Source organism: Drosophila subobscura, chromosome E (assembly GCF_008121235.1).
Source record: "Drosophila subobscura isolate 14011-0131.10 chromosome E, UCBerk_Dsub_1.0, whole genome shotgun sequence".
Lineage (NCBI taxonomy): Eukaryota > Metazoa > Arthropoda > Insecta > Diptera > Drosophilidae > Drosophila > Drosophila subobscura.
In genome coordinates this window covers 19,326,291-19,347,174 of record NC_048531.1, presented here as the reverse complement: position 1 = coordinate 19,347,174, position 20,884 = coordinate 19,326,291, and the positions used below count along the sequence as shown (strand labels likewise).

General features: G+C 48.8%; 2 protein-coding genes across 3 annotated transcripts in view; one reads left to right on the top strand and one right to left on the bottom strand.

Annotated features, from left to right (window-relative positions):
* LOC117892546 (putative polypeptide N-acetylgalactosaminyltransferase 9) overlaps nucleotides 1–20,884 on the bottom strand; it is a 59,705-nt gene that overhangs the window by 2,770 nt on the left and 36,051 nt on the right. The window contains exons 7-10 of one of the 2 annotated variants that reach the window (XM_034798855.1): nucleotides 4,825–5,043; nucleotides 3,074–3,216; nucleotides 2,924–3,014; nucleotides 2,688–2,798 (exon numbers count right to left, since the gene is read on the bottom strand). In XM_034798855.1, coding sequence (XP_034654746.1) covers nucleotides 2,688–2,798; nucleotides 2,924–3,014; nucleotides 3,074–3,216; nucleotides 4,825–5,043 — 564 coding nt within the window. Of the gene's footprint in view, nucleotides 1–2,261; nucleotides 2,364–2,687; nucleotides 2,799–2,923; nucleotides 3,015–3,073; nucleotides 3,217–4,824; nucleotides 5,044–20,884 lie in introns of both variants that reach the window. The other variant, XM_034798856.1, reaches the window with a different exon arrangement.
* Nucleotides 15,920–17,805, top strand: LOC117892547 (imaginal disk growth factor 6). The gene is made up of 3 exons (XM_034798857.1): nucleotides 15,920–16,165; nucleotides 16,389–16,964; nucleotides 17,025–17,805. The coding sequence occupies exons 1-3, from the start codon at nucleotides 16,030–16,032 to the stop codon at nucleotides 17,675–17,677; spliced, it is 1,365 nt and encodes a 454-aa protein (XP_034654748.1). The 5' UTR covers nucleotides 15,920–16,029; the 3' UTR covers nucleotides 17,678–17,805.

The window sequence follows — 20,884 nt, the reverse complement described above, 5'->3', positions numbered from 1 at the left end:
TTCTTGCTTATTGTTTAGTCCTTGTATCTGTCCCACCCACTCTCTTGTCATCCTTGGTGTTCACGATTTGCATTTCTGTTCCTTTTCCTTTCCCCCCTCCTTCATTGCTTTCCCCGCTGTGTGCGTGATGCATTTTTAATTACGTTTTTTGCCTTGGCGCTTTATATTCCCTTTTTTTTAGCTAGAGTATTTTTTATTAAGCTTTCTTTATACCCTTGCAGCTGGGGGGATATTATGATGCCGAACCCAGGCTGCTGGCAACGCCACAGGAAGAGCTTTGATGAGGTAAAAAATGCAATAATCTCTCGTTTGATGTCTTTTATCCCTTGGAATCACAATCGATCTTCAAGGGTATCAAGTGCTTCCGAACGTGAATCAGTTCCGGTTTTTTGTGCGCTCCCTCGCTGAACCAATTTGTTTGCTGTCCGCACACACAGATACTCCTAGTCGCGTTTTTCATAGCTGAAACGCTTTCATTATGTGGACACTTGGCCAGCAGTCAGTGGGAGCGTACAAAAACTGTTCACAGGAGACTACGACTGTTCACGGGCTCCTGGTTGCCAGATCCTTTGACGTATTCCCTCCTCATGGCACTCCTTTCCCCGCTATCCACTGGCCGGTGCACGATGTGCGAAATTAAAATGTTGCGTATAAAAAAGCCGCGAGAACGCCGCTGTGCCACGCCTCCCCCTGAGTTGGGAGCAGAATTTGCCGCCGCCCGTTTCGCTTTGCGTCGCTTTGCGAATGTTGATTATTTCATTCACAGCCGCATTTCCGAGTGCAAACAAACATTTGGAGGATTCTTTTTTCGTACTTGAATGCGGCTCGCTCTCGCCATGTGTGTGTGTGTGTGTGCTTGTCTGTGTGTCCGTGTGTGTGTGTACATGGGGGCGGTGTATGGTTGTAGGCCTGGCCTAACCCACTGTGGTTGTTTTTTGCTGCTGTCTGGGACGATTTTGGAGCGAGGCGTCGGCCAGCGCCAGCAGAACGGGGTCAACACTTTCTCCCCGCGCCGCATTTAAATGCTGAATATACAAAAATCCTGCAAAAACACACACAAAACGCACACATTGACAAAGCCTCAGTGTCTGTGTGCATGTGTGCATGTGTGCTTGTGTGTTGTAAGGGATTCTATTGTCTGTTGCATTTCGTTCGCTTGCAGTTTTGGTTTGTTGCCGAGTTGCCGAGTGTGTGGGCCCCTCTCCCTTTCCGTCTGTCTACTCTGGCGCTCTTGTTTAGTTGTCAAAAATTCTTGTTACTTAATGGGTTCCTTTTTCTTTCGCTCATGCACACATTTGCACCCTTGTTGCTGCAGCAGTTGTGGCCGCATGGCACACACATCCACACACAAAACAGCTCTTGGGGCAGCGGCAGCTGAAGCCAAAGCGATGCAGCAAATGATTTATCATTCGCAGTTTTATTTATGATTGCGTTTTAATTAATTTCTGTGTGACATGGCATAAATCGACCAAAAACAAATAAAATGTACACCCAAATATGCTGTCAGTGTGAGTGTAAATGTGTTTGTGTGTGTGCTTGATTGCATCCTGCAAAACTGTTAAATTGTCAATGAAATTTCAGCTTGGCAACACTTGCGCATAAATAGATACTTTCACTTATGTGCGCTATGGCGAGTCAGATGCAAATTGAATATGGAATTGATGCTCATTCAATGCTTAATAAATGCTAAAATGTATTACACTAGCCACAAACTCCGTCAAAATTAGTGCTCAAACCGCAAGGACCTTCACAAAGGGTAAGAACCAACAAACAACGACAAAAAACCGATTATTGTTGTCAGTTCTCGCAGGCGAGAATCCACTTTTAAAGTATCTTTCGGGAGGCACAGACACCAAAAATTAAAAACCAAAATGGGGCCAAAACTTTTCAACGAAAACAAAAACAAAAACTCCAAAATTCAAATCAAAATTGGTAGAAAATCAGAGGTACTTAAGGGGAAGGAGTTTAATAGATTTCCTGTACCTATTTAGTGGGGTTTAGTTCATGATGATGTTACATGTGGGAGGAGTGTGTTGTCAGGTGTCAATTGGATATTGGATTCATGATTGGGGTTTTCGTTTTGGTATTAAGTAAAAGCAAGCAAGAAATGGATCAAAAATAATGCTGGTTAAAAACGAGAAGCGGAAAAAGCACTCAGGAAACCAACATTCAAAATTTCAACAAAAGCGGAAAACAAGAAAGTAAATGTTAAGAGAACGAGGAGGGCCGCCTATGCCTCCTGCTGGCCGGCATGTGGATACCTGATTTCCTCCTTGGCCGTGACACGGATAAACGGAAAGAGGGAGGTCCTCTTCCATCTTTTCGGGAAGATCTAGGCACATGCTTGACGGCTCGTTACGTATCTGTAAGTGAGGTTCATGTTGAGAGTTGATTCAGAGTTTGATCTGAGACCTGAGATCTGGGAGAGCTGTTCAGAGAGTATCAAATGTGTCTTGTGGAAGTTCGTAGAGTTGGAGGAGGAGAAATGCCACCACATTGCCAGAAATACATAAGTGGAGAGGTGTTAGGTTGTTGCTTTTTGGGGACACTTTGTTTAGTAACAGCGAAGGGGGGATCTGAGAGTTGTTGTATCTTTTGCTTTCTTTCTTTCTTTTGTGCTGCTTGTGCTTGAACGGAGTTTGTGGCGGTCGCAGGGCTGCTGAGAGATTGCTGCAAAAAACACAAACCTGATTGCCGCCCTGCCGATGGCACGGGTAGAGGCCGACGGCCTTCTTCTGATGCTTCTTGCCGGTGGGTGAGTCCAAGCAGGTGCGACCGCCATAACCTAGGTTTCGAATCTGCGAATTGGGATTGATATCGAGTGTTCGAGGCAGTTGTCGGAGGTTAGTGTTTCAGTTGGGTTCGGGGATGGTGCGAGGGGTTGGGTGGGTGGGTACAACACTGGGGAAACCGAAGAACTTACCTCGCCCTGGGCCACCGCATCGCCGGGTATGAAGAGCTCGGGGTAGATGTTGTCCAGATACCACTTGAAGCTCTTGCACTGCAGGTCCTCCCTGGTATGAGCATTGCGGATGATGATTTAGGTGTTCAGTTGACACTTTGCTGTACTTACCGCAGCTTCTTCCGATCGCTGACATCGCCAAAGTCGCCCTTCTCGTTCCCGATGCGATAATAGTAGTACTGCGCGTAATCGTCCAGCCACACCTCCGCCAGCCGCACCGAGTTCTTCCGCAGCACATTCACGCCCGAACGCCACTGCAATAAGAGGGAAAACAAAGTAAGAGAGAGGGTGAGAATGAGAGAGAGTAAGAGAGTTGGTAAGTGGAAAAGATACAGCAGAGGCCAAGGCAAGCGCAGTCACTGAGCGGGTGCCAGAGTCAATGGAAATATTTGGTCAGCAAACAGAGGCAGAGTGGAGAGGCAGAGACAGAGGCAGAGGCAGAACAATGCAGTTGGAGCTCTCGACGATGTCCAGGTGGTCCAGCAGCAGCAGCAGCAGCAGCTGGAGAGGTGGACAACAAAGCCTAATTACCTGAATGAGTGGCTTTTGCTTAGTGGCATTATGTACGGCTTCTGCTGGTTGCTGGCTGCTCCAGCTACTGCTGCTCCTCCAGCTTCTGCCCCGCCCTGTTGTGGTTATCTCTGTCCTGTCTGTCCCTGCCTTCACTTCACTTCAGCTCCTTCTTGCTCGTGGACCAACACACCATCTCATGGGCATTGTCCGCCTGTTCTGTGTGTGTCTTGTTCTGTGTTTATGTCTGGGACGTTGTCGGAACAGCAGGGGGGGCTGGGACAACGATGGTTGCTCTGCTGTGGGTGTGGCGGATGCCAGGACTGCAAGATTTAGTGCTTGCACCTGACGTTTATTGAAATTGCAAGTGGGTTCGTGGCAATACCTTTTTGGGGCTGGCAGGACACCTCTCCACAGTCGATAACTAAACGACAAATGCGGTCGTTCAGTAATTTATCGATAAGCAAACGAACTAGTTGCCATTTGCGGATATACACTTTCTCCCATTTTGCTACATTGCCGAGCTCTCAATTAGTTTTCCTTTGTTCTCTGTCTGAGAGAAGCTCCCAGGGGATTTGGCTGTTACCCAAAGGGACTGGCACTGGGACCGGGACCGGTCTCGTGTTAGTTCCACTCTGAAGCTCTGTGTGTGTGTTGCGGTATTGACATCCAAACAGTTGCCAAACTTTTGTCAAGCGTAAACCGTTGATAATTGAAGCAGCCCCCAAAAGGCAGTGGCAGTAGCTCCAGGAGATGGAGGAGCACGAGGAGGAGGAGCAAAGCACACACATGGCAAAGACAGCCGCAATGCATGTCCATGTCGAGGTCGGGCTACGCTCCATTCATGTTGCTGCTTTTGCGGCTGGCATTGGCACGAGGAGAGTCGAGCATGGGAATGGGAAGTAGAGTATGTGGTTATGGCTGTGTGTATGTTTGGGTGGGTGGGTGGGTGGTACGAACAACGAGGATTGTGCCACTGTTGACCAAACACGAACCTCGGCGGGTAACTGGTAACTGGTCCTGAGGCTGGCCACACAAAGCGATGCCGAGCACACAGGACAGGGTACACAGCACCCAGCACCCGGCACCCGGCACGTGATGTTGTGTAAGAGCTTTAAATTCTTTTGGTCTTTGCCCCAGGCTGCGGACCCACTTCCGTGCCACACTCGTGTCCACCTCGAGGGTCGTTAATGAGCAGTGGTTTGAGTATATCAATATTGGTTTTCGGGGCCACTGGCATTCATTGTTCAGCCATTTCTCTTGGAGAGACAGATGGACCGACAGATTGCCAGAGCCGGTTTTGTGTTTCCGTTTCTGTTTCTCCCTCTCGATAATTGATCGATGACACTTACCTTGTAGGGTGAACGCTTGCGGAAGATGTGGCCCACGTGGGAGCAGGGCACAATCTCCAGTGTGCCGCCGCACATCCAGGTCTTGAAGGACAGCTCCAGATTCTCGCCGCCCCAGATGTCGAAGCCGGAGTCGTAGGTCCCCAAATGGTTGAAGTACTCCCGATCTATCGAGAACAGTCCACCGGCCATCGTGGGCGAGTACACGGGCTCCGCTGTGCTCTGGAAAAAGAAGGAAAAAAAAGATAGCATCAATGTGGATAAAGTTTCGGTGGAGGCGTGGAGGAATTTTAATTTCACTAATTGATACTCTGGAGCAGGGGAGGCTCTCGTGGCTCTCACATTCGTGCCACAAGTGTCTTGCACCTGAGTAAACTTGTGCTCAAGTACGGGCAGCAGCCCGTGGGTGGCAGTCCGACAGTCCCTTTCCAAGCCCTCCCTCTCGCTGTGAAAGTTTGTTTTTGCCTTTTTTGGTTACTCTCAACAGCTTGCCACAAAAATACTTGGGGCTACGTTTTATTTAGTACAACATTTTCACTCCCTCTCCCTCTCCGTCTGTCTCTCTGCCTCTTCACACCCTTTATCTGGGTTTTCCGGCACAAAATTTTGTTGTAATTGAATACTTTGTCCAGAGCCCTGGCTGGCTGCTGCTGCTGCTGCTGCTGGTGCTGGTTCCTGCTGCCTGCCCGAACTTCCTTTGGGGCAACGAATTTCTGCATTTAATTGCAGAATTTCATTCCGTATTTCATTGCAATTTAATTTCAGGAATATTCTCGATTTGTTTCGAATGCCAGAAGCAGCAACAGCAGCAGCAGCAGCTGTTTGTCCGCTTGCAACATATAAAATAATTAAAAATAAATACACTTTGCCAAAGGAGGTTTTCCTCTCTTTTTTTTTGCTTGCTGCTTTGTTTCGTAATTTGGTTTTGTTCAATGAAAATCCAAACACAAAAACAAAGCAGTGAAATGGAAATAAAACAAGAGCGGAAATTCACGCGCGATACCCTCGAAAATGTTTCAATTTTGGAGTGTTGAATGAGCAAACGAATCAGATAGATGACTGGTGGCAAATGAGCGAAGTCCTTGAGCTGATATTCTGCGGGGAGTGCCTCCTGTTCCCCAATCAGTTGCTGCTTCTCCCGCACTCAAAGGGTATTAACAATTGTGCAGGAATTTAAATAAATTAAGTTGCCGCATAAATTAATGCTATGCATAACATTTATTGTGATTGCTTTAATTTTACGGATGGCTCTGGGGGAGAGACATCATAATAATTTCCATTATTGTTAAATTATGCGAGAAATGTGCACACAGTAATTATTGTGTGTACGCCATGTTGCGAAGGTCACAGCGGTGCCACACAGCGGGGCAGCGCACTCGCTGGTGGATGCTTGATGCTAGAGCCAACAAATACAATTGCAGGCGAAGTAATTGAGTTTCAGGGGGAGACACCAAGCGAGAGCAGGAGCAGGGGAGAGGAAAAGGTTGACAAACGTAAAACAGAAAACGAGAAAATAAATGAAATTGTCACAGAGACGGGTCGAAGGACACTCACTCGCCCACTGGGGGGTGGCAACTAAAAATGTGTAACAAGAAGGGGACAAATCCAGGAAAAAAGGAAAAGGAAAATATCTGGCAACAGGACAACAAAGTGAAATCTCCGAATGCGACAAGTGAGTGCCGTTGTGCTTTTTGGGGCAAGCAGCAGCAGCAGCAGCAGCGGCAGCTGCAGGGAGTGGGTGGGAAGGTGGGAGGGCAGGAAGGAAGACGCGGCCGACCGTCGGCAAATTCGCAGTGTGACATTTAATAAACGCCTGCAACAGAGAGCTGCCCGAAAAAAGTGTGTGGCAGCTACAAGGACGGCGAGCGGATGTGGCAGGCAGAAGCGGATGGGCCGCGACAATGTGCCCAAATGTGCGAAAAGAAAACAGCAGAAGGCATAAGGGATAGGGGATAGGGGATAAAGGATAAGGGATAAAGGGCGGCCATTTTTTGTTGTTGTTGCTGCCAACGGAAGTGACAGAACAAATAGCAAAAGTGAACAGTTAAGAGATGGGGGAGGGGGGAGGCGGGGGGGTTGTGCCTGTGGCTTGCATCATGTGAGTGTGTAAAGAGAATCTTTTTATTGTTATCGCCTGCACACGCACTCCTCCTCCCTGCCGCCCACGACCGACCATCCAGCCGCCCATCCTGTGCTTCCTGCGTATCCTTTTTTTGTTTTCCGCTCTCGCCGCTCAGAGGAAATGGAAGTAAAAGGCACACACACACACACACAAACACACAGACGAAAAAAGAGAATTATTTATACACGAAACATAAAAGAGAAAAGAATTTTTGGTTCTGGCGAGAGGCAAACCGAGATGAAATAAAATGAAATGCGGCGCTGAATAAATAAATATGCAGGGAAATGTATGAGTGAATCATGTTGTGGAAGTTGCAGTTGCACAGTTGCACTGTTGCACAGTTGCACTGTTGCACTGTTGCAGTTGCACTGTTGCTGTTGCACTTGCAGTTTGTGCAAACAACGGGGCACAACTTTTCGCTTTCCCGACGGTTCCGTTCCGTTCCTTCCTCCCTCCCGCATTTCCGCTTGCTTTCTCCCACTGGATTGCCATTGGCTGCAAAATAATGCGGCTTAAATGATTTAACAGCACACAAACAAACGGAATTCTTATGCCCGAGTGAATAATGCTGCACAGCGTTGACGGGGCGGGGGAGGGGGCGGAAAACCCATGTGAAACTTGCGACCACAAAGGAGAAAGCAAAAGGAAATTAAACAGCAATAAGCAGCGGATGAAAAGTGTCGTCAAAGGGAAATCCCCTGGAGATTAACCACAATTTGTCCCCTTAAATGTCACTCGATTGAATTTCCACTCCAGCTGCGAATTATGAATGCAATTTATTTCATTTAATTATGTAAATTACATTTCATGTAATAACAAAAAGTCATTCAAACGGAAAAAAAAACACACAAGTTTATTTGCTGTTAAAGAGATCGATGTACATATGTACTATACATGTACATATGTATGTAAATATGTACATAATTGTGCAAAATTTGCAGAAAAAATGAAAGGAAAAAGGATAAAATCAATCAATCCTTTCATATAGAACAAAGGCTGGCACTCCAAAGAGTAAATAAATTCCCAAGCAAAGCCTAAAGATTGCATTTGAATTGCTGCTTTATTTGCGTTTCAGTTTGGACCATTTATATGGCCATAATCCCCCCATAAGGCCTACTTGGCCCACTCCTCAAGTGGCCCACAAAGTGGAAGGAAGATTCATGGCCCAAAGAAATCAATTTCGTTTGTGTGTGGAAATGGCATAAACAAGCAGCGCCAACAAATCTCATCCTGGGGGAAGCAGAAATAGAGCTTAAAATGACAAAATGTCAAAAGTAACTTGGGAACATTTCTCATTCTTGGGTCTCCCGGGACTGGGTCTCCCGTTTGCCCATTTTTGAATATCAAAATAAATCCTACGGCATTCATAATGGCTAAAGAGTGTGACACACTTTACGCTGAGCAATGGAGAGGTGTTCCAGGGGTGCGACATGCCACTCAATAGGCTCCACTTTCGAGTCGCTGAAAAACGTGGACGCCCGCCTGCTGTGGCTTTCAGCAAAGGAAACCACGCAAAGCCCACTCTCCGCGCGTCTCCTAGCAGCAACAGCAACATATCCACATTATCATCAAATAAAACAGTCACGTAGAGGAGACACCGAAAAAAATATGCCCAGGAATATCGTAAATGTCAGGAGGCGCCCCTCAGTTGGGGGTGCTCTTGGGAATCTCTGGAGAGCCACGGCCCAAGTGCCGATGGGACTCTTAGAGCACAGCAGGCAGGCAACGGCAGGAGGCAACACGCGATGATAATGTTTAAAAGATGGAAATGGCAGGGTAGCAAGCAGGGGAGTACCCTAGGCAAACAGGAAGAGAAGTCTGGAATGTTTAGGGAGAGAAAGGTTACCAGGAAATGTATGGAAGGTGTGCATAGGTGATGACTTCTCTCTCTTTTCATGCAAACTCTTCAGATGTCCCTCGCACATAGTTACCCTCTGGCTACCCTCGAGAATCTGCCCGATGTGATGCTTGACAAAATAAAGAAGACGTTGTCGTTGTCGGTGAGCACAGAACAGCGAGACACGCGCCACCGAAAAATGCAAAGCGGGAAGAAAAAACTGAATACAGGACTGAGGCTGGGGCTGGGGCTGGGGCTGAGGCTGAGGCTGGTTGACATAATGTGAAGTTGACTTTGACAAGTGCTTGCCGGGAGACGCCTCCACGAGGCGCACAGCAGCAGCAGCCGTCACCACACTCCAACATGCATACAAATGTATCTGTGTGTATCTCTCCGCATCTGTGTGTGTGTGTGTGTGTGGTGGTAAAGTGGCAACTTAGCGGGGCAACTTGAAGGGGTTTTATGTGCTCCACTGGCTGGGGGTATTTGCATTTTGAGTCAAGCACCGAAAAGTCGCAATCTTCGCCAAAGTTAATAGTTGGAGGAGTGCTTCAGGTCAGAGGCTGGCAGCCACTGCACGAGGATGTATCTTTGAGCTACAATTTGGCTTATTGCACGAGTGTCTGTGGAGCACCTTCTCCAGCTCCAGCTCCGTCTCCGTCTCCAACTGAAGATGCAGGAAATCTCGTGTCTGAAGTTTCGGTTCCTTTGCTGCGAAGCTTCTGCCGGCTCTTAACCCACTCAGCAGCATCCTTCCATCCGTGTGCCCCGAATCGGGGGCGGCTCAAAAGCGTATTTAAATGTTTAATGTAGCATGCCACACACACACACACACACACACACACACACAGACTAAAAGGGTGAGCTGGGGGGCCTGAGGTAAAAGTAAAAATTAGCATAAAAAAGTTGTTTCAGTGCTTTGCTGATTTTGCTTTGATTACCGGTTCACTGGACTGTTAGCAAATGCTTAACGTCTGTCCCCTGGTCCCCGTGTCCCCTTCACCACCAACACACATGTAGGGGGGGAGAGAGAGTCGGCAGGGGCGTCGACGGTACAACTCATAGAGAGGGGCAATCCTCGTTTGGCTATTCCGAACATAAAGAAGTTTAACAAATGTGCGATAAATCCTTCCGTTAAATATCCTTTTTGGGACACCCCTTTCCGCCTGAGCCCCTGCTCCTAGATGTTGGGGAGGGGCTCCATAAAACGCAGCAGCAGCAGCAGGCAGCAGCGAGCCTGCCAGCCCCTTTAAGGCGCGAAAGCGCGTGCACAAAACTTTCGACATTTTTAGTACGCAGCGCATCCTGCCACAAGGACCTGGAGAGCAGTAGAGAGAGAGAGAGAGAGAGAGCGAGACAGAGACTGGGAGATCCCCAGGACCAAGTGCAATAAAAACTAAAGTGCAACTTTGCGTATTAAGCAGTAAAATCTGCGCCAGGGAAGCACCCAAGGAGCGGAGGGCAGGCGGCACGCAGCTTAACTGTTGGAAAATTAAAAGAAAATGGTCGCCGGCAGCCCGGACGAAGCCTCTTGACATCGCAGGACGGAGCCCCACTCCAGGGCACCCCCTAGGATATTACTAAATTACGTTGTCAAAATGGCGGAACACGTGCCGCGGACCGGACCTCGCTGAGGCAGCAGCTGTAGCAGCAGCGGGAACGGGAGCGGGAGGAGGAGGAGGAGGAGTAGGTGGTGTGCTTGACCCGCCCAAGGACGTTTGTCGTGGTGCAAAAATGGTTGTTCGCTTATTTAATTTTCCGCAATGTTATTTAAGTTTTTAAGCTGACGCGCCGTAAGTAAGCAGCAAAGTGCCTGCCCGCCCTCGGAATGCTCAGCATATTTCATGGCCTAAACTCTGGGGCAAAACTGATTACACGATTATCCTCCAGGCAGGCAGGCAGGCAGGCAGGCAGCAGCAGTAGCAGTTGGAGTGGGGCTTCAATCAGCAGGAGGCGAAGCAGCACGTTTACGCTTGGCCTTGTCCGCATCCGTGAACAGAGAGAGAAACGAGAGGGCCGAGAGAGCACAGACCTGATGAAACTGTAATTTTTGGCTATGCGAAACGCGCGCTCAATTTCCATAGTTTGTGTGGAGAGTGGCAGATGATGAAGAGCGGCATCAGGGCGGTAATAGGTTGCAACTGGGGCAGCAACTGCCATCCCAAGCACGTGCTTACTTTCAGTTGATGAGCGAATATGAACGGGGAGCGTTGAACGTTGCACGTTGAACGTTGAACGCTGAACCATGGCCTATGGCCTATGGCCACCCCAAAGTGCTGCATAAGTTATGCATGCAATTGAACAGAGCTGGCAAGTTGCATGCAAAATATCCACTTATCCTCCGCCCAAGCAGTTATCGGCACAACTGCAGCTGGCTGAGAATTTCGTTAGATTCCACAACCACTGCCAGGGATTTCGCACAGCACGTGACGGAGGAATATCGCCGAGCCCTGCCCAGGTGTTTGCACCTATCAAAACATAAGACCCTCTCGTTTAGGGTGGCCCATTTTTGCAGTTCAGGTTGTAATTTAGATGGCCCCACGCCCATTAGCTGGTGTAAATGGGGGCTTAAGACATGCATAGAGAATCCCCCAAAAATGATGCTATGCAAATGAGAATCGTTCCCGTTCGGTTCGGTTAACTGGCAATTTTGCACAGCGCAGCTTTGGGTCCAGTCCTGCTCCGTCCGGTGCTAACCAGAACAAATGTCCCACGGACATGGCTTCTCTTGCAACTCTCCATCCCCCACCCACAGGCGCCTGCATGGACTATGGACTATGGAATGGCAGCTAATTAATAATACCGAATGCTCCTTCCTGCAGCAGAGCTTGCAGCTTCGAGAGATGAAAACCAAACATGGCTGCCGCTTCACAATTTTCCAATTGCGTGACGACCACGACGAGGATGTGGAAATGTGGATGCGGATGCGGATGGAGATGCAGATGCGAATGAGAGCATCTGATGATGATGATGATGTTGGGTGGGGGTGGCTGAAACTGCTCCCAAAAATCTATGGCTGCTACTATGTATGTACGCATGTCCATATACACTTATGTACATATATATGTATGTATGTATATGGAGTCATCTATCAAAAGGGTTGCGCCATCGGGCACTTCGTTTGCTAAAATTGCTTAAAAATGAACCCCCGTGCCGACAGTTGATGGATGGGCTGGAAAATTTTGGCTGCTCCCAGAGCAGTGCACCACGCCCCCTCTCCCACAGCACTCATCATTCGCCGCTAAGTGTTTGCAGCACGAGACGAGGGGCGTTTGTTCCTGATGCTGCTGCTGCTGCATGCTGCCTGCTGCTTGATTCACGGCTTCCAGAGGAATTGAGGCGGAGGAGCGGGCACAACGAAGCTTTAAAAATTTCATATCTATTTTTAGTGCTGCTGCTGCTGCTGGTGCTGGTGCTCTTGTGCTCTTTTGCTGCTGTTGCCCTTGCTTATTTCCATAGTTATTTGTCATGCATTTTTACAGCACTACCACGGACACACACAGAGAGACACGAGCATAGCTGCTGCTGCCCTTGATATGTGTTTGGATACCCTGTGAGTCCAAAGCAGAAGAGAATTTTAAATCTTCTCTACACTCGCAAACGTAAGCTGAAGGTTCTGTAAGTTATGTTCTCAAGTCTGTAAGTATTTGGGAGAGTCGAAGAAGTGTATGCAAGTGGACGAGAATCACATGAGGGTATATCTTATAGTCATTGCTCTGCTCTCGACTGTCGAGTGTTGCTTCTCGGCTGTTGCGTTGTTGGTTTCTGTTTTATTTTGTGCTCGTTCTGGTTGAGTGTGTTGTGCATTTTTACGAGCGTTTTTTAATAAATCATGGGCCACGTAAGCGGACTTTCATACACAGGATACATTTCCCTGCACACACACACACACACACACTCTTACATGTGTGTGTTGCTTTTGGGCAGCGCTTGAGTGAGTGATTTGCATATGCTTCTCGTTCCAGGGCTGGCAAGCTACAGCTGCCTGCCTGCCTGTGCCTTACTTCTGCCAAAGTTATGCAGGTCTCCGCTCTGTTCAAGTAATACGAAATCTGCAGTCTCGTGTAAGTTCAGTATTCGTAGGGATATAATAGGTAGAACACAGATCTATCCAGGATGAAGTGAGAGCCTAAGCTAGCTCCATCCCTGGCGCTTCGCTTATCTCTCGCTCCCTCTTTCATGGCCTCATCTGCCGCCTTCTGCCATCCCCCGCTCGGAGGCGATGGCAAAGGCACAAATCACTTTTGCAGGCGGCAATGGTCACGCCCCTACAGAGCCGGCCAGACCAGACCAGACCCTCGTTAGTTTTGGGGTTTTGCATGCTATGAAACGGGAATGTGTTCACAGCTTCGTTGTTGCCGTATCCGGCGGAGGAGGGCTGGAGGGTCGTGGGGCATCCCTCGTCACTCTCCATTGGGTGCAAATTAATACACTTGCGGGTCCACGAGGGAGCGTGGGTGTGCGTGTGAGTGTGAGTGTGTGGCCAGGAGAATTGCAGTTCCATAGTCTGATCTTGCTGTTGTTGTTGTTTTTTTTGCGGTTGGGCTATCACGAGTGGGGTGTGGAAGTGGAGGGTCGTGGCCAACAAAGTTAACTCTGTTTTCTGGTGTATATTTTCACCCCACATCTCTCCAACCCCACTGGCCTGTTGTTGTAGAGTTTGCACATGGCTTAATATGCAAAGTTATGGCTGCGGCAAGCACGGAGAGAGCGAGAGCAATGCCACTTGTGGTCTCTGGCTCTCTCCCGTTGAAAGCCAGCTTAAATTGGTGGTTTATTTTTAATAATATTTTGGCATATAATTAATGGCAGCCAAAAGGCAGCCAGACAGCAAAGCGCTCCAGCACCACCGATCCACCTTGCAGCCAGGGGAACTCGGCCAAAGTGTAGCAGACTTTGGGGCGGATGCCCCATAAATATCACCAGCTGCCGGCACTCGACCGAGTATCTGTGTGTGTATAGCATGTACAGTGTGTGTGCCTGTTGGCTATACGTTTAATTAAACAACAGCAGCTTTTAGCTCGATATAATAAACTGAAATTTAGACAGAGACAGAGGCAGATATGGAGCAAGCGAATGAGTTGCCACGACGAGTCTGTAAAGAGAAACCCCGCTAGGTGCTGCCCTTCTTCGCACTGCCAACTTTTGCTACAACATTTCAATTAAAAGTTAAACGCACACCTAATTATGCGGACTTCAAGCAAAATGTGTAAGTAATATTCCGCCTTTGCCCGACAACTGAGCGAGCGCCTCCATGGCGAAAATTAATTAACCAAAATGCTGGAAGCAAAACCACAAAATAAAAAGTTGAGAGCGAAAAATAGAGCAAGGAAAAGCCCTTTGACCTCAAAAAAGTGCAAACCCCGAAAAATATCTACCACTAAGGACAGTGAACCCTTTCGTTCCCGTTTGCTGATTATATTCTGGGTACTCCTCACTCCTCTTCGTTCCGCTGTATTATGTTTAGGGGAATATTCCATATATTTTTGTGCAGAGGGTCCCGCTGCCTTTCTTTTTCTATTACTTTTGGCGGGGGAGCACGTAACTCTCTCTTCTTTTCTCTCTATTATATTTTTGGGGGAATCGCTCGTGCATGTGATTGGGTTTTGCAGCCAGCAGAGCAGCTTGAGCTTGCCCCTGGGCATGCCTCAGCATCAGCTTAACCCCATTTCTCGCTCTCAATTCAACGGAATTAACACCCACACCCACACCCACACCCACAGAGCAGACTCAGAGCGACCCACGTCAGGAGATGAAAGCGAAACTGCTAATTGATTAAGTGCTGTATTTAAATTACGCAAAAATTGTTGCCCACAACCAACAAAAGAGACAAACAATGAGCAAACTTCCTCCTGGAAAAGCTTTTATCCGACAAATTTCGTATTCAAAGCAACTCCGAGACGAAGGAAACGGAAAGTGGGTGATGGGTAGCTGGAGAAAATGCCAATTCCATTTGGATTCAATGTAACATTCGATATGCCCATGAATTCCGAGTTATTCAAAAGCTCGAGAACAAAAGGGACAGGCAATGTGGGCCTAGGCACGAGAGGAATGCCAGAGAAAAAGGTTGAAGAGACACAGGACATGACTGGGTAGTGAGGAGAAGAGAAGAGGCAGAGGGGAAACAAACTGAAACTAAATAAATGAAATTGATGGAGCACACACTTGCCACACAGCAAAACCATGAATTATAAGGCAGGCAAGAGAACAGGAAAGAAAGTCAAGGCACTCGGGCATACATACGAATATATGATACCCTTGACAGTTCAACATCAGCCAACATCAGATCAAAATCATAACACCCGCCGCAGGGTTGGTGTCGAAAAGTATCAGCTCTAAGTAAGCGGATTCGGGCGGAGAGGGGGCATGCACAGAGGCAAAGTGGATCGAACAGCGATTACGACAAACGAAAACACAAGAATTATGCAAAAAGAAGAAAGAACTAGGAACAATAGAAGAGCAGAGCAACGAAGAGGAGAGGAGAGGAGATAGAAACATCCCAGAGCTTAGGGCATAGCTCAGACACACAAACTAAAACGGGACCAAGTGCTGATAAGCAAGCATCAAGGCAAGGGCAAAAGCAAAACCAAAAGCAGAGCAGAAGCAGCGCAGCAACAACAGCAGCAGCAGCAGCAGCAGCAGCAGCAGCAACAGAAATCACAGAGAATACGAGAGGAGAGAACGAGCAGCAGCAGCAGGCAGCGGGCAGCAGGTAGCTCCGAATAAGCTGAGAAGCAAAGGAAACAAACAGAGAAGCAAAACCCAAGAACAGCAACAACTACAACAACAGCTACAATGATTTTGTCGAGACACAAGCAGTCGTAAAAATTTAAACACATTTTGTGATGCCCACTCGAATGTGCTGAAAATTAGTACAGTGAAGACACAACGGAGAGGAACGCAGTAAAGCAAATATTTATATAGATTGTGCCAAGTCAGAGCTTACATTAGCTTTACTGCTTCAACTTGAAATGGAAAATCTACCCGTGAATCGGTAGCGCTTAGCGAACGCCCACTGTATGCATTTGTAATGATTTCATTTGAGCTTCGCTTTGTTTATCAGCTCACACTTTGCTCTCAGCAGCCTACAGTACAACAACCACGTCGTCGCCTACCACAGCCCAACCTTCGCGACGTGGAGCCCCGCAACGAGATCCCATTTCAAGTCGAGTTTCAGTTCCAAGCGAACAGTCGAACGGGACACACATCTTTCTGACTACCCCTCCAAGCGAGAGATCTGCAGGCAAAGATGATGAAGATATTGGCGATTCTGTCGCTGGCCAGCGTGGTGCTGGGCGCCAAGGTGGGCCAGCAGCAGTCAGGGCCGCAGGTGCCACAGAAGCATCTCGTCTGCTACTACGACTCGGCGAGCTTCGTTAAGGAAGGTGAGTGACGATGGGTTATGTTATGTAATACCCTAATACCGGCTATGAGCTATGAGCTGTGAGCTGTGAGCCATGAGAAGTGAGAAAAGATGAAAACGAAACTGAAAACAAGCTTATCAACGAATATTCCTCGAATCGAATCAGTTCCATTAGTTGCGATGCGATAACCTTCCTCCATGAAAACCCCCGCCAATCTCTAATCTCTCATCTATTTTTTGTGTAGGTCTCGGCAAGCTGGTGATCGATGAGCTGGAGCCGGCGCTCCAGTTCTGTGACTACTTGATCTATGGCTATGCGGGCATCGAGCGCGATTCGCACAAGGCGGTGAGCCTCAACCAGCAGCTGGACCTCGACCTGGGCAAGGGGCTGTACCGCACGGTGACGCGCTTGAAGCGCAAGTACCCCAACCTCAAGGTGCTGCTCAGCGTCGGCGGGGACAAGGACATCGAGACGGACAAGGACGCCAAGGAGCTGCCCAACAAGTACCTGGAGCTGCTCGAAAGCTCCACGGGACGCACTCGCTTCGTGAACACCGTCTTCTCGCTGGTGAAGACCTACGGCTTTGATGGCTTGGATGTGGCCTGGCAGTTCCCCAAGAACAAGCCAAAGAAGGTGCACAGCGGAATCGGCAGCTTCTGGAAGGGCTTCAAGAAGGTCTTCTCCGGCGACTCCATTGTAGATGAGAAGTCCGAGGAGCACAAGGAGCAGTTCACTGCCCTGCTGCGCGATGTGAAGAACGCCTTCCGTCCGGACAATCTCCTGCTCTCCACCACCGTTCTGCCGAACGTTAATTCCACGCGTAAGTAACCCCGAAACCTAATCAAAGGAAAGACCCATAAAAGCTCTCCCTCTCCCTTAGTGTTCTATGATATCCCCGCTGTGATCAACTATCTGGACTTTGTCAACCTCGCCGCCTTTGACTTCTTCACGCCCCAACGCAATCCCGAGGTGGCTGACTACAGCTCGCCCATCTACGAGCTGAGCGAGAGGAATCCCGAGTTCAATGTCGAGGCCCAGGTCAAGTACTGGCTGCGCAACAGCTGCCCCGCCAGCAAGATCAACGTGGGCGTGGCCACCTACGGCCGCCCCTGGAAGCTCACCGAGGACTCCGGCGACACGGGCGTGCCACCGCTGTCCCATGTGTCGGATGAGGCACCCGTGGGTGGCAACACCCTGGTCCATGGCATCTACAGCTGGCCCGAGGTGTGCGCCCTGCTGCCCAACCAGAACAATGCCTACTCCAAGGGCGCCAATGCGCCGCTCACCAAGGTGCAGGACCCGGCCAAGCGCTACGGATCGTATGCCTATCGGGCGGCGGACAAGAAGGGCGACAACGGCATCTGGGTGAGCTACGAGGATCCGGACACGGCCGCCGACAAGGCCGGCTACGTGCGCTCCAACAACCTCGGCGGCGTGGCCCTGTTTGACCTCTCGTTCGATGACTTCCGCGGCCTCTGCACCACCGAGAAGTATCCCATCCTGCGGGCAGTCAAGTATCGTTTGTCCAACTAAACCAGGATGATTGATTGATTGACCGACCTCCGGGTCAAGCTTTGTCAGACAGAAAATTAGAGCTATCAATGTATCGATGTGTTTGTTGGGTGTAATGTCGCCGAATAAATAGAGGGTGTTGCAAGAGCCATTCATCCCAACTAATTGCCACATCAACATTCACATTCATCCATATGTGCGCCACGCCCCTATAGACAGTCACCCTGTCTACCTAATTATCCCCAATGGCAGATATCTATTTCCCATTCGATGGCATGATTTGGGCACTCACTTTGACGGCGGCTCCTCAGGCTCAGCTTTATGCTTTATGCTTCAATGAATAGTCAAAATCCAATTGACTTTGACGGAAAATCTGTAATCGGCTTCATCATTAAAGCAAGTAGAGCGCCAGAACTCTGGCCACATGCTAGAGGAGAGGAAGGGCCCCAGACCATGAAAAGTCTTTGGAATTGACTGCTCAACATTTGTCATTGGAGCGAAAGCGTCGAACATTTTCGCATACGTAGGCAGAAACTCACACACCGATGCCCGCACAGATACTCGGCAGAGGCGAACGCACACGAGGACACACTCTGAAGGACTAGCTCAATGTTAGGCACGATTTCACAAGAACACAAAACACAACGAAGGGGAAAAAGTGGAATCACGAGTCGAACTATGGAACACCCTTGAGGGCAATAGGATTATGTTATGTGCAGAAGGTATGCCTCCCAGCGGGTATACCCTCTGCAAGGACACACCGAAAGTAAGAGCTCCTGAAAGCAGCACAATGATAGCAGGACAAAGGCATAAAAGGACTCTCGACAGCAACATCCATGGCAGCGCGCACGCATAGACAATCCGAATGGAATAAACCTAAAACGAGAGAAATGAAATGAAACGTGCAACGGGCAAAGATGAGAGCATCCCCCCTCCGCCCCACCACCTCCCTCTCTTCGTGCGCTTAGGGTATTAGGAAAGCATTTACCTTTCCACACAGGCCCCATTACACATGCATATAAACGAGGCAAGAGTGTGTGCCAGAGAGGAGGCAACAGACGACGACAGCCTAAACAATTTTTAAAGGTAAACTCTGTCTGGAATACCAGAGAACCCAGAAGCAAAGGCAGCAGCAGAAGCAGCAGCAGAGCATGATTAAGGGAATGGGGAATTTGGCACTTCAGGCACTCTTCCTCCTTATGTATATTTGGTCGCTCTATGCTCTATGTATAGTTAAACGCTTTGGCCAGCATTGCGTATGAGTGCTGTGTGCCGTGAGCGGTTGAGCACGAATATTGCGCATACGCCATGCTGCCACTGCCATCGAATACGTTTTTTGCCGTTTCCTTTTCCTTTTTCTCAAATAATTGGATTAGTGTTTCAGCGCCCTCAGCAGCGACTCCTCCTCCGTGGCTCCTGCTGCTCCCCTTTGGCATCCGCTCTATGGATATGAAATTGTTTGTAGTTTTATTCGAGATTTTCCCTATATGAGGATTAGTTTACACACACACACATGCAGCATATACATACATATATGTATATGTAGATACATGTGTGGGTCTATGGCATAATATTACCATGCCGGAGGCGGGCAAACGAAGCGAATTAGTTTTTATGTTGTTTGGTTCGTCTCTTAAATATTTAAATCCCATTGCCGTTGCGCTCAAATAAATGCTGCAAAATAACACAATTTTGAGCAGAAAGCAGAAGGAAACTCCCGGTGGCGGAAGGCAGCCTGTGAATGGCAGCAAACACGAAGGAAAATCGGGTGGAAAAGCAACATTCGGTGGGGAAGGCAAAACTTTCAGCAGTTGCATTAAGTTGTTTAAAATGATTAACTGTTCAGGATTTCCAGTTGTTAAATCGGATTTGATTGATTCAATGAGGGGGCAGGGGGCAGGGGGCAGGCGCCTGGCAGGGAGTGCCAGTTGCCGCATCCATTAGCTTTTGCACGAAAAGGAAGTATTTTTCATGAAAAAATACAAAATATCCTTGCAACTTTTTACCTCCCCCGAGGAAATACAAACAAAAGCTGCAGGAACAACTTTTGACTGGCAAAAGGAGATGGCGATGGCGATGGCATTGCCCATAACGAATATATATTTTTGATTCCCTATGCGATGCGGCTGTTGCTCTGTTTGTGCTGCTGCTGCCCGCTGCTGTTCCTCCCCCTTTCGACTGGCAACTCGTAACAAGTTAAGCAACTTTGGACAGACATCAAAAGTTGGTGGGATTTTCATTCGGGCAGCTTTGGGACTGTCAACAGCTGTGCCCCGCAGCAGCAGCAGCAGCGTGAGTCTGCCAGAGGATGAGGAAGGATATGCCATATACCTGCTGACGGGGCGATACCATAAGATATTGCTGGGGATTTACGCTGGCAAATGCGCGTTCGAGAGTATTTCGCATTCGCTTAAACATTTTCAATTTCAGGCAAAAACTTTCCACCAACAGAGAGACGGCGAGAAATCTTCCTCGCTGAGCCATTATCATTGTCGGCACACATGTGGCACACGGAGCAACATTTATGGGCTTCCCTTCCACTGCCTCGGTGCCCCCTTTTGCGAGTCGGAAAATTGCCAATGGTGCTGCTGGCACGGCAGGCAGGCGGCGGAGGCTGAGGCGAACGGCGGAGGCAGGAAATGCCTTACTTGATTTAGCTGCTAAGTGCAACTTGAGGCAGGGTCAGGCATGGGCTGGCGAGGCGAGGATGGAGACCAAATTGCACGCCGCATGTCGCCAGGAAGTAGCAGCAGGCAGAGGCAGAGAGCAGAGAGCAGCTAACTGCAACAACAATTTGCCAGTGTCCTCTCTGCAAGCAAGCAGCAAGGATTTTTCGGCAACAATGTTCTCATAAATCCCCTTGGCGCTTGTAAAAACAATTATGCCAGATATTTACGCCGCAAAAAGCCGAATGCGTTGCTGCCACTGCCACTGCAACGGCAACGGCAGCATCAGAAACAGAAGCAGCCGCAAGAATGGAGGCTTCTGGCAGTCGAATTGGTTGATACCCTTCATAAGAGAGCAACGTGGTACATGGGAGACATAAAGGAGCGAGTAATCTGCGCTGAGTTTGCTGCCCGAAATCTGCTCTGCCAATCGAAGATCAAAATGGGCTCTACCCTGTCTCTGTGCAGGGCATTCGTTCGCCTGCCAACAGTTGTGACAAATTGCTGTGAACATGTTTGGCTTTTAATTGCAGTGTCATGGCTGTGCTGCTGCTGCCTCCTG

Excerpts from the sequence above, each read along its gene's own strand:
- LOC117892547 (XM_034798857.1), top strand. The coding sequence starts at position 16,030 with ATGATGAAGATATTGGCGATTCTGTCGCTGGCCAGCGTGGTGCTGGGC. Across the intron at positions 16,166-16,388 it reads GGCGAGCTTCGTTAAGGAAG|GTCTCGGCAAGCTGGTGATC; the intron begins GTGAGTGACGAT and ends TTTTTTGTGTAG. Across the intron at positions 16,965-17,024 it reads GCCGAACGTTAATTCCACGC|TGTTCTATGATATCCCCGCT; the intron begins GTAAGTAACCCC and ends CCTCTCCCTTAG.